Source organism: Oryctolagus cuniculus, chromosome 1 (assembly GCF_051225735.1).
Source record: "Oryctolagus cuniculus isolate XC-2025 breed Fujian yellow rabbit chromosome 1, ASM5122573v1, whole genome shotgun sequence".
Classification (NCBI taxonomy): Eukaryota; Metazoa; Chordata; class Mammalia; order Lagomorpha; family Leporidae; genus Oryctolagus; species Oryctolagus cuniculus.
The window spans coordinates 153,805,752-153,822,934 of NC_142867.1; the positions used below are offsets into that span (position 1 = coordinate 153,805,752).

General features: G+C 42.6%; 1 protein-coding gene across 4 annotated transcripts in view; it reads right to left on the bottom strand.

Moving 5' to 3' along the window:
* Window positions 1–2,374: 2,374 nt before the first annotated feature.
* GCNT1 (glucosaminyl (N-acetyl) transferase 1) overlaps window positions 2,375–17,183 on the bottom strand; it is a 56,750-nt gene continuing 41,941 nt past the window's right edge. For all 4 annotated transcript variants that reach the window (XM_089336637.1, XM_008256634.5, XM_070050634.2 and 1 more), the window contains one exon: window positions 2,375–4,504. In XM_089336637.1, the coding sequence (XP_089192763.1) occupies window positions 3,075–4,361 (1,287 nt within the window). In that variant the 5' untranslated portion in view covers window positions 4,362–4,504 and the 3' untranslated portion in view covers window positions 2,375–3,074. The remainder of the gene's footprint in view (window positions 4,505–17,183) is intronic.

The window sequence follows — 17,183 nt, forward strand, 5'->3', positions numbered from 1 at the left end:
GAGAGAAAAAAGAGAGAGGAAGAGAGGGAGAGAGGGGAGGGGTGTCATGGATGAGGAGAGAGAGATTTTCCCTTTGCTAGGATGGACCAGGACAAAGTTAGGAAGCAGAAACTCCATCCTGGTCTCCTCTGTGGGTGGCAGGGACCCATCATCTGCTCCCTTCCAGGGTGCTCACAAGTAGGAAGCTAGATTGGAGAGCAGAGCTGGGACCTGAACGTAGGTACTCCCATACTGAATGCAAGCATTCCCAGTGACCACTTGCTCCAAAAGCCTGCCCCCAAACTTGTAATTTAAATATAAATCGGGGACCAACATTGTAGCTGGTAAAGCCACAGCCTGTGACTTTGGCATCCCATATGGGTGCCTGTTCAAGTCCCTGATGCCTCACTTCCAACCCAGATCTCTGCTAATGCTCCTGAGAAAGCAGCAGCAAACGGCCTAATGGTTTGGGCCCTGGCACCCATGTGGGAGACCTGGAAGAAACTCCTAGCTCCTGGATTGGTCTGGTCCAGCCCTGACCACTGTGGCCATTTGGGGAGTGAACCAGTAGATGGAAGATCTTTCTGTAACTCTGCCTTTCAAATAAATAAAATAAAACTTTAAAAAATATATAAATCAGATGCAGTTTTACCTCATTAAGAGTGTTAAGATGAATTACTTTTTTTTTTTTTTTTTAGTTTTAATTTCTAATTTTGCTAAATTCTAAAACGCACACAACCTAAAGCAAGGAGCACCATGTTAACAACTGGTGATTCCAGGTGAAGGTTGCAAGGTATTCACTGCACTATTGCTTTAATTTTGCTGTAGATATACACATTTAAAAAAAATGAAAAATTCCTCAAAGACATGCACACTAAATAAATGATTAAATCTCATCAATTTTTTAAAGATTGATTTTATTTATTTGAAAGGAAGAGTGACCGAGAAAGAGGGAGATGGGGGAGGCAGGGGGGCAAGAGAGAGAGAGAAAGAGAGAGAGTTAGTTCAATCTTCTATCTGCTGGTTCACTCCTCAAATGGCTGCAATGGCAGGGGCTAGGTCAGGCCAAAATGAGCTCCTTCTGGGCCTTCCACATGACCTAAGCACTTGAGCCATCATCCTTGCCTTCCCAGGCACATTAGCAGGAAGCTAGATGGGAAGTCGAGCAGCCAGGACTCAAACCAACACTCCGATAAGCAATGCCAAGCATCACAAGTGGTGGCTTGACCTGATGGGTCACAATGCCAGCCACCACAGTTTTTTAGTTACAAAAGTACACAATTTATAGAACCTTTCTGCTAACAGAAGCATGAGAGAAATATCTGACAGACATTCAAAGGAAACCGAGTTAGAAGCCTGTAGAGAGGGGACCCAAGGAATGGACAGCCCACATCAACAGAATCTCCTGAGTTTTCAAAGCAAACATGTTCCTCTTGGTCAACACTTGCTGCTTGAGAATCATGAAAAAGCCCACTCCCCGACTTCCACCTCTGCACCTGATGAGGGGGTTTTTTAAGAACACACCTCAATAAAATGAAATAGTTTTCTGATTTTGAGGCATAAAAACGTCTCCTCAGTTGAGTACCCTGGCACTGTCTGATACTGGGAATTTCTCATGTTCCATTTAAATTGGCTGAAGTTTAAAAATAAAACACATGGTTTTGATTCTTGGTCAAAGTCTAATGCTAAATGACAAGGTTTCACAGTGCCTGCAAGCTCACTGGCTGGGCAGAATCAATTCAGCAAAATAACACGATTTTTCTTCCACATCTTCATTTACTTTGAGATGTGACAGTGCTATGACAAGACCAAATCATCTGTCTTCTGGTAAAAACGGAGGAAGTAAAAATCACGCACTGTAATGCCAATACAGAAACTATCTGTCTAAAGCTTAGAGTTCCCTTCCTAGGCCTTCCAGAAATGTCATGTGAAACTACAGAACACTTCTTCCCTCCTCACGGGAGGTTATGAGGGAGGAGGAAACGTACAGGCAGCAGGCAGATGGTATGAGGACCCAGGCAGAGGGGCCAGGTCCTTTCTGGTGGAGGTACAGGCGACCTAGCAGGCATGGGCCCTGGGAGGTTGGATCCTGCAGATTCAAGCAACAACAGCCTTAATTTCTAAGGGCTAGTGCCAGTTGCTGGTTCTTAAAACTCACTATGGATCTCAGAAATAGTCTAAATAGATTTGCCTCTCTTCCTCTCCTCCCAAACATACTTTCTGTCTTGGTTCTCCGCACTAGTTACTGGCAATCAGGTCAAGGTCTTCCGAGAACTGAGAAGGTATTACAGGACCCTATGGAAGTAGCTTTTTACACAGCTTGACAGTAGGGGCTGAGAAGACTGGGGGATGTACAGAAACAAGTATCCAGAAAACCTGAGCAATGCTCTTGGAGTAACTATCATGAAAAAGTACTTTAATTTTTCTAATTAAATTTTTCTAAGATGATTTATAGAAATCAATTGAAGTACAAATTGTCATTTTTCTTAAAACATGTGCATTATTATAAGCAAAAATAAACCAGGAATATTAACATTAAACAAGTCCATTTTAAGCTCCCTGAGATGACATACAGAGACACACTACACAGCACAGTATCACAGCAGAAAATAAACTATTTCCATAAAGGAACATTTAAAAATAAAATCAAATTTCTATTTCAACAAATAAAACATGGACAATGAACGGTATCATGATTGCTGCTGTATATTTATTCACATCAAGAAACTGTCATTTGTAAAATTCTTGAGATAGTTTTGGCACAAGTCAAATCTCACTTTGTGAAGTCCCTGAGCTTTTAGCAGGCTGATTTTGCATCGGCCACCCTGGCCCCCTCTGAAACACCTGGCCACCTGCCCTGGCCTCCAGCTGCCACGCCCTCCCACTTGACCCCCAGGTACACACTTAATGCTCTAGCCTCTCTCGCCCATTGTGCTCTGCAGAAACCATGTGGCTTCCCTGACATGAAGACTTAAGAGTCGCCTCCCCAAGGAGGACCCCACACAGATTTTCTGACACTTCTTGGCAAGGCAGAGAAAGTGGACGGGGTACATTTTGTGCTTTCTTCTTAATATCCCTCCAGTGGCCTCCAAAGGTCAGTGTTTTAAAGTCTCCAGGGCTTTATGCCTCAGGTGCTCATCCAAACACTGGATGGCAAAGGGGTCGACATCTATGTCAAACTTGTTGGCAAACAAGTGGTGCTTGCGCAGCATCCAGTTCAAGTCGCCAGCTCCAAACACGCACACGGAGCGCACGTGGACCCCATTACAGGGCGGGTAGGGCGCGCCCTTGGAAACATCGCCTTCAAAGTACTGCCACTTGACAAACCTGGCAACCGCGCGCATGTCGGACAAGTCATACTTGTGGCTCAAGGACAGAGAGCCCGGCACTTCCGGGATCCTTTGGATAGTGGCCCAGAGATACTCATCCGGGCTGTAGGTGTCCTGTGCCCACTCCATAAACTTCTGGATGCTTTCATTCTCCAGCACGTACCTCACATACTCCCTACTGACCACAAAGTAGGCGCTGCCCGAGAAAATAGGAGTTTGGAGGGGAGGGCGCGCCTTGGCGGTCCCTGTGTTTGTGAGCTTTCCGTTCACGATGACATAACGCTTTTTCCACCTCTCTTCCTTATTGGCTGGCATCCTCTCGGTTTCCAGGTTGTTTTCGCCCATTAACGACTTGAGCTTCCGGATTATTTCCAGGTTGGTTTTAATAGGGAAATCCATACCGCAAAGGTTGATCAAGTACTTCCAGTCCGCGTTCATCTTGTAGAGGTCCTTCATGCAGTTGAGGTCGGCCTGAACCCGACTCCAAGAGGCATAGACCACAGTCTCCAGCTGACTGGCCACGAAGACGTTACTGAAACAGGACGCCAGGCCCATGACCGCAGCTAGAAAAGATTCCTCTGACTTTTTGTCCACGTGAATGCAATAGAAATTCTGAGGCATGTAGATGGCCCTCAAGAGCCTGTCAAGCATTTCGATTTTGTGATGAACCACAATAGAATAAGCTATGGGATACTCCGCCTCTTCTTTACTTAGCGGCTCCACAATATATCTGCGCCTCTTGATGAAAGCGGTGCAGTCACTGGTCATGTTGACGTAGTCGTCTGGGGTCCACCGAGGGCGCTTCCTGAATTTCACCGTCACCATCTCAAGTTTCGCCTTCTGGATTTCCTCAACATCACCCTGCAACACTTTGGTGCAGTTAATATGACTACTAGGGTTCTCCTCAAGCAGCTCCAGGTGTCTGACGCTTACAAACTCAGGCTTTTGATGAATCCTTAAGACCGAGAAGGTGACGAGGGAGAAAACAAGCACTACAAACAAGTATTTAGTGGGACCAAAAAGAAGTCTCTTCCGTATCAACTTCCTCAGCATCGCAAACAGCAGTCAGGGACACTCCTTCAGTCAGGGCAGCTAGCTAGGCTTCAAGAGCAAGGATGTCCCCTCTGCTGTGGCCTTGAGAGTTGTCAGTCTGCATGTATCAGAAGTTCAAAGGCATTTTGAAATGGAAAATGGCACTAAAAGAAAAATAGAAAGAATACATATAAATGCAGTCTTTTCCAACACTTGTAAATTCTCAGGCTCAAAAACTGTCCTCTTCTATGAAGCTAGACGTTAACAACAAAAACAAAGTAGGTTCATCAGAGAAAAGGATTCATACGGTATCCAGCATTAACACAGATTGGGGGGGGGGTCACCAAAATACAGTCCATGATGCACTAGAATATACTACAGTAAACATCTTTCCTCTCTAGTATGCCGAGGTGCAAAAACATAGTTGAAGACCATGGTTTTAATTACTGAACTGTCCAGAGTTTGTGAGTGTTTGACACTGTGCCAGTTTCCTAAGAATTAGCACCCCTTGTCTTGAAATTGTTCCTAATCTAAATTCTTCATGACATCCATGAATGTCCCTCAGCTGGTGTCAACATCCCTGGAGATTTGAAGAGATCAGATCCATTTATATTTTTGATGATTTAGAATAAGGGACACACTTAGAGAGAAGTTCAGAAATGGTTTTGATTTTGAAGAAAGGAAGGGCAAGTGAAATGAATTTCACACTGAATCAAAAAATCACAGCTGAAAGCAGGCAGATATGGGGCTGTGTTGGATTCACACTATTCTGAGTTCAGTTCCATGTCATCTACTACAGGAAGAAAAGATATACACAATTCAAAACAGAGTCTTGCATTTCCTGGATTGGTTACAACAGATTATAGTCATTAAGTCTTGCACAAAAACAACAGTTGTATACAGACTGCAATTGCTTTTAAAAAAATTTATTGTTATTTGTTTGAAATGCAGAGCAACAGAGATGGGGAAAGAGAGGGAGACGGAGAAGGAGAAGAGATATTGATTTACTCCCCTAAAGCCTCCAACAGCTAGGGCTGAGCCAGACTGAAGCCAGGAGCCAGGAACTCCATCCAGGTCTCCCTTGTGGGTGACAAGGATTCAACTATTTAAGCTATCATCTGCTGCCTCCCAGGGTGCATACTGGCAAGAAGCTGAATGGAAAGCAGTGGTGGGACTAGATCCCAAGTACTCTGATGTGGGATGTGGGTGTCCCAAGAAACAGCTTAACCCCCGTGCTATAACATCTACCCCACCAATTGCAATTTATGACAGCTCTTTTGTTTATATTCAAATTCCAAGAACCCAAATACTTTGACTACACAAAATGCTTATAAACACGCAAATATGTTTTTTCTTTCATTTCATTTTTTTTTTTGTTACTTACTTGAAAGGCAGACAGACAGGGTTGTTTTTGTTTGTTTGTTTGTTTTTGTTTTTGACAGGCAGAGTTAGACAGTGAGAGAGAGAGACAGAGAAAAAGGTCTTCCTTTTCCATTGGTTCACCCCTCAAATGGCCACTACGGCCGGCGCACCGCGCTGATCCGATGGCAGGAGCCAGGGGCTTCTCCTGGTCTCCCACGGGGTGCAGGGCTCAAGCACTTGGGCCATCCTCCACTGCCTTCCCGGGCCACAGCAGAGAACTGGACTGGAAGAGGAGCAACCAGGACAGAACCCAGGATGCCGGTGCCGCAGGCGGAGGATTAGCTAAGTGAGCCACAGCGCCGGCTGGGTTTTTTTTTTTTTTTTTTATCTGCTGCTTTATTTCCCCAAGTTCTTGCAACAGCTTGGGCTAGGCCAAAGCCAGGAGCCAAGAACCCAATCTTTAAGTCTCCCACATGAGTGGCAGGAACCCATATACTTGAGCCATTACCTGCTCTTCCCAGGATGTACATTAGCTAGAAGTTGGAACCAGAAGCAGAGCCAGAATCCAAACCCAGGCATTCCAGTATGGGATGTGGGCTTCTCAGGAGGCATCTTAACCACTATGCCAAATGCCTGCTCAGTTTTGTTTTCAATGATCAATTTTATGACTTAGCCATTGGTTCTATAAGTAGTAAGCACTATTATTCTTTAAAAAAAAAAAAAAGTGAAATACTATCAATTGTCTTCATAACAGATTTACAGAGATTTTTTAAAAGACTTATTTTGTTTATTTATTTGAAAGGCAGAACAACAGAAAAAGATGGAGAGGGAGAGAGGGGAGGAAAGAGAAAGAGAATAGGAGGGAGAGAGGGGAGAAAAGAAAGAGGGAAACAAAGAGAAATCTTCCAACTGCTGATTTACTCCTCAAATAGCCCCAACAGCCAGACTAAAGCCAGGACCCAGAAACTCCATCCTGGTTTCCCACAAGGATGGTAGGGACCCAGGTACTGGTCCATCTTCTACTGACTTCCCAAGTACATTAGCAGGAAGCTAGATCAGAAGCAGAGCAGCTAGGAACATGGCACTTTGATAAGGGATGCCTGTTTTGCAAGTGTTGGTTTAACTTGCTGTTCAACTGGACCCCAGGTTTATAGAGAATTCTTTTAATGATTTATTTATTTATTTGAAAGGCAGAGTGACAGGATTGGGGGTGGGTGGGGGGAAGAGACAGAAACAGAGATCTTTTTCACTGGTTCACTTTCCAAATGCCTGCAACAGCTGGAGCTGGTTGAGAGCTCAATCTGGGTCTTCCACAGAGGTGACAGGGACCCAACTTCCTGAGCCTTCATCTGGTGCCTGCAAGGGTCAGCACTGGCAGGAAGCAAGAATAGGGAGTGGAGCAGGCATTCAGACCCAGGTACTCAGATACGGGATGCAGGCACCCTAAGTGGCGTTTTAACTGCTACTTCAAATATTTGCCCCTAAACTTATCTTTTAATTCCATTTTTCCACAAACTTCTTGAAGTGCCCTCATATACATCAAAGAAGAAATTCAGCAAAACCTACCTAGTGTATATGTTCTTTTCCTCACCTAACACAATTTTTTTGAAAATTATTTATTTATTGTTTTGAAAGGCAGAGTGACAGAGAGACAGAGAGAACAGAGGGAGAAAGGGAGGAATATATCTTTGATTTGCTGGTTCACTCCCCAAGGGCCACAAGAGACAGGTCTAGGCCATGCTGAAGCCAGCAGCTAAGAACTCCTTCCAGGTCTCCTGAGCAGGTGGCAAGGGCCCCAAGTACTTGAGCCATCATCAGCTGCCTTCCCAAGCTGCACTGAAAACAGAGTAGCTGGGACTTCAACCAGGCACTCTAAAATGAGATTCTGGTGTTGCAAGTAAAGGCTTAACCTGCTGTACCATAGGCTCCCCTTCCCCTCCAATTTAGAGAGATTTTGAAAAAAAAAAAAAAAAATTTACTTTAGAGAAAGAGATTCAGAGAGGGAGAGAGAGAGACATCTTCCATCCACTGGTTCACTTCCCAAGTGACTGCAACAGCCAGGACTTGGTCAGGCTGAAATAAGGAGCCAGGAACTCTATCCTGGTCTCTCATGTGGGTGTCAGGGACTCAGGCACATGGGCTGTCTTTTTCTGCCTTCCTGGAGGCACTAGCAGGAAGCTGGACTGAAAGCATAGCAGCTGAGACTTAACTGGCACTTCATATGGTATGCTGGTGCCGCAAGCAGCAGTTTCACCTCCTGTACCACAACACCAGCCCCAGACTCACAGAAATTTGAAGCTGGCCTTTAATAGCAGAATTGGAACTGAAACTTTTAAACATTTGTGAATACTAATAATGCAAATGAGATGAGATTGTCTACCATTTAGAATAAAGGCAGGTCTGGGTCTTCTAGTGCTCGGAATCAAGGAAATGCCTGTGCCAATTCAGATACCTTTCATGTTGCCGGGCTTCCTAAACATACCAGGCATCCAGCAATGGTAATACGTCCCATGAGGCTTTAAAAAATATGTGAAACAGAAAAAGAAATGTGTGAAAGACTTATACAAACTTGTACCCACACACTCATAAAGCATGCTAGCAAACAACTTTTATGTATTTACTTTTTTACTCAAAATCATGGCTGGTTGATTTCTCTCATTCAAAATTTCCTTTTTGGGACAGGTAATCGGTACAGTGGTTCAGATACCAGGTGGAACATGGGCATTCTATATCAGGGTGCCTGAGTTCAAGGTCCAGCTCTGCTTCCAAATCCAGCTTCCTGCTAATGCACATCCTGGGAGGCAGCAGGTGATGGCTCAAGTACCTGTGGACCTGCCACCCATGTGTGAGATCTGGATGAGTTCTAGGTTCTGAGTTTTGGCCTCGTCCTGTCCCAGTTGTGGGCATCTGGGGCATAAACCAGTGGATGGAAAATAATTCTTTGTCTATCTTTGTCTCTCAACCTTTCCAATAAAAATAAATTAAAAAAAAGCCATAAAGGAAACTGCCCAAAATACTTAAAAATTATCTCCTCTTCAGTCTTACTTATTTTTCTAACATTATATTTGTGGATTGCTAAAGGTTTCAAAACATTGTAACATTTAGGTTAAACTCTAGTAGCATTTGCTAAAATTTGGGCCAAGAAACAGTTTAATGGCTCAATATGATTGAAAAATACAATGTGTCTTATCCCCACAATGAAGATTCTCAGTGCCCATGGGCATATTAATGAAAATCCTACAACCGAATTAGTTGTTCAACTCATTTTCTTCCAACGAACTTGACCACCACTCTACTCTAAACCTCTATTAGAAAGCAAATATGGGGAGATTCTGCTAAAACACTTAAATTTCAACCACTAAAATATCAGCACTAAATGAATAAACACCTTTTACAAATTAATTCCTGTCCCTTACTAGTTCAAAGAATTTAAGGAAATCTCTGTGCACCGGTGATGGCTCAAGAATTTAGCTCCTGCTTCACATAGGATATCTGGTTTGAGTTCCCAGCTCCTAGCTGCAGGCATTTGAAGAGCAAAGCAGTGGATGAGGTAGGTCTCTCTCTCTTTCCCCCAAATAAAATATTAAAAATATAAACTAATATATAAATATTAGTTTAATTGCAACAAAGGTACCACACTAAAGATGGTAACAATAAACTATATATGGGGGGAAGGGTTATAGGAACTCCACTTTCTTGCCATTTTTCTGTAAACTTAAAGCTGTTGCAAAAACCACTCTACTAAAATTGAAATAAAAGTTAATTTGCATGTCATAGCTCAATGAGCTCCAACTGCATAAACATAAAGACAACCTCACTTAGGCACTCCATAATCAAAGACAAGAATCTTGGAAACAGTAAGAGAAAAAGTGATTATGAGTACAGGAAGTCCTGAAAAAGATTAACAACTAAGAGGAAATATGCTAGTAGACCTATCCTATAAGAAACACTAAATGAGTCTTTCAGGCTGAACTGGAAGGATATTAGATACAACTTTTGGGAAGACAGATGAAATGAACTCAGGAAGAATGAAGGGGAGGGGCAGCAAGTAAAAGTGTAAAAGGGTAAAGCTAAAAACGTGTCATGGGACTCCAAATCCCATTAAGTTGGCAGGTACCAGTGCCACCTTACTAGTTAAAGGTATCAGTTTAAGTTCATAACTGATCATAAAGATAGGATTAAGTGTTAAACGGATCACATAAATAAGACTAGTGTCTGCTAATAATAATTGATAGAATTAAAAAGGAGAGAATGGCCCAACTTGGGAAGTAGGATGCACAGCAGACTCACAGAATGACAAATGCCCTAAACAGCACTCTGGCCTTAGAATCAGCCTTTAAGGCATTTGGATCTGGCTAAAAAGCCCATGAGAGTTTCTCAGATATGGAAAGCCAAGACACTGTGGCAGAAAATGACCTAAATGAAAGATCTCTGTGAGTGAGATCCCAGCGGAAAGAATGGGCCATCAAGAAGGGGGTACCTTTCTCTGAAGGGAGGAGAGAACTAAATAAGGTCAGAATTTGTGAACTCAAGAGGCTTCTACAGCCTTGGCAGCTCATGACCCAGAGCCTTGGGTGATTACTGACTTCATAAATAAGAGTGTCAATTGTTAAATCAACAACAGGAGACACTGTGTACTTGCTCCCCATGTAGGACCTTGTGGGGAGCAACTCGGACTAGACTAAGTTACTGGAATTAAGACTTATTCTATGCATCTGCTCTCCCACAATATGGTGCTGGGAGAGGAGTAAACAACTTCTACACAGCTGCCTCTCACCAATTTGATTGAGCTGCAGGAGCTGATCCTGCTCCTGATTGGAGGAGAGCAGTGTGCTCGGCATGTGGGTAGCAGAGTTGGGATTGGTGGAAGAGGACTATAAAGGAGGAGAGAGACAACATGCACCAGGAACATCTAAAGGGAACATCCAGATAACATCTGAGCAGCCCCCGAGAGAGCCGGCCAGCGGTGTGCTGCTTCCCCGCGGAAGTGGGGAAAGTGGCAAGGGGAGCCGCCCTTCCACGGAGGTGGAAAGATCGGCAGCCAACCCAGGAAGAACCAGCAGCAAACCCGGGAAGGGCCGAGCAGACAAAAGAACAGCGCAGGGTCCTGTGTCGTTCCTCCGCGAATGGGGGAGCGACATAATGGTGCCGTGACTCGGATATGAAGCCTAGGAGGGATAATGGTGCCGTGACTCAGATATGAAGCTTAGGAGGCATAGGACCTCTGTCCTTAATGTGTTGCACTATGCGAATTAATGGTAAAACTAGTCTTCAAACAGTACTTTATGTGTCTGTGTGGGTGCAAACTGTTGAAAACTTTACTCAGTATAGAATTGATCTTCTGTATATAAAGATAATTAAAAATGAATCTTAATGAAGAATGGGATGGGAGAAGGAGTAGGAGATGGGATGGTTTGCGGGTGGGAAGGTGGTTACGGGAGGAAGAACCACTACAATCCAAAAGTTGTACTTTCAAAATTTATATTTATTAAAGTGTTTTATTAAAAAAAGCAGATGGATAAGAGGCAACTGATTAAGCAGACACATGAATCCCAAATTGACAATGGGAAAAGAACCAGCTCTATTTACATGACATAATCTTCAAAAGGCTCAGGAATGGGTGGCACACAAACCTCCTAAAGGGAGAGTGGGGGGAAACGGCTGATGTTTTAAAAGTATTAACTAGAAGATTAAGATGGCACAGTAGAGAGGGAGCTTACTGCTCTAGTCTACAAGAAGATAGTTTTTTAAAAAAGTGGAGAGTGCAGTCTCAGGGAAGAGTTAGAGAGAAAATGGCAGAGGAAACACCATGCAAATTAGAGGGACACTGTGGACCTACGTGGAAGGTGTGGACACACACAACTCAGGACCCCAGCAGCCAAGAGCCACCATACCAGCTTTTGAAAATGAGGTGAGACCAGTCTGCAGCAGCCCAAGCCACTGGCAATAAAGCTGCAGGAAGAGGATGGAGGGGATCTGGCTTGGAGTCGTGTGAGGGATGGTGTACCTGCCAAACTAGAAGAGGAAAAAAAGTGGGGGGACACATTTCTCTCTCCCCGATCAGCCTGCAACAAAACAGTAGACACTCCACCAATCAACAGAGGCATAGTCCAAAGATAAAAGCTGCCACAGTGAAAAAAACAAAGAAACCAATGAGTATCTCCACAAAAGCCAAATGATAAACTCACCAATTCAAGAAAGAATAAGGAAGACAATATGACACCCCCCAAAAGATCACAACACTTCAATACTAGATTGTGAAGATGAAGAGACTGTAGCAATGCCAGAAATGGAATTCAAAAAATTGATTGTAGGATTACTCAGAAGTAATCAGAAGCAAATGCATGAACTAATAAAATGTGTAAATGAAATGAAAGCAAATATCTCCCATGAAATTGAGATCTTAGAGAGAAAACAAAATGAAATCTTGGAGATAAAGAATTCAATAGAACAAATAAAAAAATGCAGTGGAAGGCCTTATAATAATATCTGACTTAGAAAAAAAATCTGACTTAGAAGAAAAATCACAGGAAGTAATACAGTCACACCAAACCAAGAAGAAGAAATCAGAAAACTGAAAAACACTGTTAGGAATCCACAGGATACTATCAAATGCCCCAACATATAGGTTCTAGGAGTTACTAAAAGCGTGGGAAAACAGAAAGGATTAGAAGGCCTTTTTAGGGGCTGGTGCTGTGGCGCAATGGGTTAATGCCCTGGTCTGAGGCGTGGGCATCCCATATGGGTGCCAGTTCGAAACCCGGCTGCTCTACTTCCAATCAAGCTCTCTGCTGTGGCCTGGGAAAGTGGTGGAGGATGGCCCAAGTCCTTGGGCCCCTGTACCCACAAGGGAGACACAAAGGAAGCTCCTGGTTCCTGGCTTCGGATAGGCGCAACTCCGGCTGTTGCGCCCAATTGGGGAGTGAACCATCGGTTAGAAGACCTCTCTCTCTCTCTCTCTCTTTTTCTCTCTCTGTCTCTCTCTCTCTCTGCCTCTTCTCTCTGTGTGTAACTCTGACCTTCAAATAAATAAATAAATCTTTAAAAAAAAAAGAAGGCATTTTTAGTGAAATAATAACAGGAAACTTCCCTAATTTGGAGACATAAAGGGAAATCCAAGTTTCAGGAAGCACACAGAATTCCGAATGGACATGACCAGAAAAGATCTTCACCACAACACATTGTAATCAAACTCTCTGCAGCAAAACATAAAGAAAAGATTCTAAAATGTGCATGAGAAAAACACCAGATTACTTTCAGAGGATCTCCTATCAGACTCACAGCAGACTTCTCATCAGAAACCCTACAGACTAGGAGAGAATGGCAAGATATAGTACAAGTCTTAAGAGAAAAAAAAAAAAACCTGTCAACCCAGAATTCTGTACCCTGCAAAGCTCTGATTTATGAATGAAGATAAATGTGGCTGGTGCTGTGGCGCAGTGGGTTAACACTCTGGCCTGAAGCATAGGCATCCCATATGGGTGCCGGTTCGGGACCCGGCTGCTTCACTTCTAATCCAGCTCCCTGCTATGGCCTGAGCAGTAGAAAATGGCCCAAGTCCTTGGGCCCCTGCACCCGCGTGGAGACCCAGAAGAAGTTCCTAGCTGCTGGCTTTAGTTCGGCTCAGCTCCTGCTGTTGTGGCCAACTGGGGAGTGAACCAGGGATGGAAGACCCCTCTTTCTCTCTCTGCCTCTCCTCTCGCTGTTTAACTTTCAAATATATAAATCTGGAAAAAAAAAAAAAGGCAAAGTATTGACACTATCAAATGAGAATGTTTTACCTTGTCACACTAGGTTTGTATATTCTAAGTCCCTCTATTGAAAAATAGACATTATTATTAGTAATAAAATAAAATTAGTAATAAAATAGAATAATTCTATGAAGCCAGCATTATCTTAATTCCTAAACCTGAAAAAGATAAAACAGAGAAAGAGAACTACAGACCAATTTTCCTGATGAACATAGATGCAGAAATCCTTAACAAAATCTAGCCCATCAAATCCAAAAACACATCAGAAAGATCATTCACCCAGGAAGGAGGCAAGATGGCGGAATAGGAGGGGAGCACACTGATAGTTCAGGGAGAGACAGTTTAATAAAAGTGGAGATACTGCAGGTTCAAGGAAGAGTAGGGGAGGAAACAGCAGAAGAAACTCTTCTGGAACATGTGATTCACAGTGGACCTGCGTGGAGAGTGTGGGAGCCCACAGTTCGGGACACCAGCGGCAGACTCAACACACCAGCGCTGGAACGCGAGGGGACCCAAAGAACTCTACTAAGAGACTATTGGAACTCATAGAAGATTTTGGCAAAGTAGCAGGGTATAAAATCAATGCACAAAAATCAACAGCCTTTGTATACACAGACAATGCCATGGATGAGGAAGAACTTCTAAGATCAATCCCATTCACAATAGCTACAAAAACAATCAAATACCTTGGAATAAACTTAACCAAGGACGTTCAAGATCTCTACGATGAAAATTACAAAACCTTAAAGAAAGAAATAGAAGAGGATACCAAGAAATGGAAAAATCTTCCATGCTCATGGATTGGAAGAATCAATATCATCAAAATGTCCATTCTCCCAAAAGCAATTTATAGATTCAATGCAATACCAATCAAGATACCGAAGACCTTCTTCTCAGATCTGGAAAAAATGGTGCTGAAATTTATATGGAGGCACAAGAGACCTCGAATAGCTAAAGCAATCTTGTACAACAAAAACAAAGCAGGAGGCATCACAATACCAGATTTCAGGACATACTACAGGGCAGTTATAATCAAAACAGCATGGTACTGGTACAGAAACAGATGGATAGACCAATGGAACAGAACTGAAACACCAGAAATCAACCCAAACATCTACAGCCAACTGATATTTGATCAAGGATCTAAAACCAATTCCTGGATTAAGGACAGTCTATTCAATAAACGGTGCTGGGAAAACTGGATTTCCACGTGCAGAAGCATGAAGCAAGACCCCTACCTTACACCTTACACAAAAATCCACTCAACATGGATTAAAGACCTAAATCTACGACCTGACACCATCAAGTTATTAGAGAACATTGGAGAAACCCTTCAAGATATTGGCACAGGCAAAGAATTTCCGGAAAAGACCCGGGAGGCACAGGCAGTCAAAGCCAAAATCAACTATTGGGATTGCATCAAATTGAGAAGTTTCTGTACTGCAAAAGAAACAGTCAGGAGAGTGAAGAGACAACTGACAGAATGGGAAAAAATATTTGCAAACTATGCAACAGATAAAGGGTTAATAACCAGAATCTACAAAGAGATCAAGAAACTCCACAAAAACAAAACCAACAACCCAATTAAGAGATGGGCCAAGGACCTCAATAGACATTTTTCAAAAGAGGAAATCCAAATGGCCAACAGGCACATGAAAAAATGTTCAAGATCACTAGCAATCAGAGAAATGCAAATCAAAACCACAATGAGGTTTCACCTCACCCCGGTTAGAATGGCGCACATACAGAAATCTACCAACAACAGATACTGGAGAGGATGTGGGGAAAAAGGGATACTAACCCACTGTTGGTGGGAATGCAAACTGGTCAAGCCACTATGGAAGTCAGTCTGGAGATTCCTCAGAAACCTGAATATAACCCTACCATTCGACCCAGCCATCCCACTCCTTGGAATTTACCCAAAGGAATTTAAATTGGCAAACAAAAGAGCGGTCTTCACCCTAATGTTTATTGCAGCTCAATTCACAATAGCCAAGACCTGGAACCAATCCAAATGCCCATCAACGCAGACTGGATAAAGAAATTATGGGATACGTACTCTTTAGAATACTATACCGCAGTAAGAAACAACGAAATCCAGTCATTTGCAACAAAATGGAGGAATCTGGAACACATCATGCTGAGTGAAATAAGCCAGTCCCAAAGGGACAAATACCATATGTCCTCCCTGATTGGTGACAACTGACTGAACACCAAAAAGGAAACCTGTTGAAGTGAAATGGACACTATGAGAAACGGTGACTTGGTCAGCATAGCCCTGACTGTTAATGAACAACTTAATACATTATCCCTCTTAGTAGTTTTTTTTGTCTGTTCTACTTAATATGACTGGTTTAATTCTGTAATTAATACACAGTTATTCTTAAGTGTTGAAATTTAACTGAAATGTGATCCCTGTTAAACATAAGAGTGGGAATAAGAGAGGGAAGAGATGTACAATTTGGGGCATGCTCGGGCTGACTTGCCCCAAATGGTAGAGTTAGAAACATACCAGGGGACTCCAATTTAATCCCATCAAGGTGGCATGTACCAATGCCATCTCACTAGTCCAAGTGATCAATTTCAGTTCACAATTGATCATAATGAAAGGACTAAGAGTCAAAGGGAGCACATAAACAAGTCTAGTACCTGCTAATACTAACCGATAGAATAAATAAAGGGGAGAGTGATCCAACATGGGAAGCGAGATACTCAGCAGACTCATAGATTGGCGGATGTCCTAAACAGCACTCTGGCCTCAGAATCAGCCCTAAAGGCATTCCGATCTGGCTGAAAAGCCCATGAGAATATTTCAGGCATGGAAAGCCAAGACACTCTGGCAAAAAAAAAAAAAAAAAAAAAACACAACACCTAAATGGAAGATCTCTGTGAGTGAGATCCCAGTGGAAAGAACAGGTCTTCAAAGAAGGAGGTACCTTTCTCTGAAGGGAGGAGAGAACCTCCACTTTGACTATGACCGTGTCTAAACAAGATAAGAGTTGGAGAACTCAAGGGGCTTCCGTAGCCTTGGAAACTCATGACTGGTGCATAGGGAGATTACTGATGCCATAAACAGGAGTGTCAATTTGTAAAGTCAACAACAGGAGTCACTGTGCACTTACTCCTCATGTAGGATCTCTGTCCTTAATGTGCTGTACATTGAGACTTAATGCTATAACGAGTACTCAAACAGTATATTTCACTTTGTGTTTCTATGGGGGTGCAAACTGTTGAAATCTTTACTTAATGTATACTAAACTGATCTTCTGAAAAAAAAAAAAAGAAGAAGAAGAAGAAGAAGAAGAAGAAGAAGAAGAAGAAATTATCAATTCCCAACTTGACTCTCACTGGGATTAAACATGACAATAGGTCTGATCTGATTTCATCATCATTTAAAAAATCATCTATTATTTTTCACTTTATGTTTCTGTGTGGGAGCAAACTGTTGAAATCTTTACTTAATGTATGCTAAACTGATCTTCTGTATATAAAGAGAATCGAAAATGAAAAAAAAAAATCATTCACCCAGACCAAGTGGATTTACCTCTGGTATGCAGGGATGGTTCAACATTCACAAACATTCACAAATTAATCAATGTGATACATTATATTAATTAACTGAAGAACAAAAACCATATGATTATCTCAATGGATGCAGAGAAAGCATTTGATAAAATACAATACCTTTCATAATGAAAACTCTAAGCAAACTGGGTACAGAAGAAACATT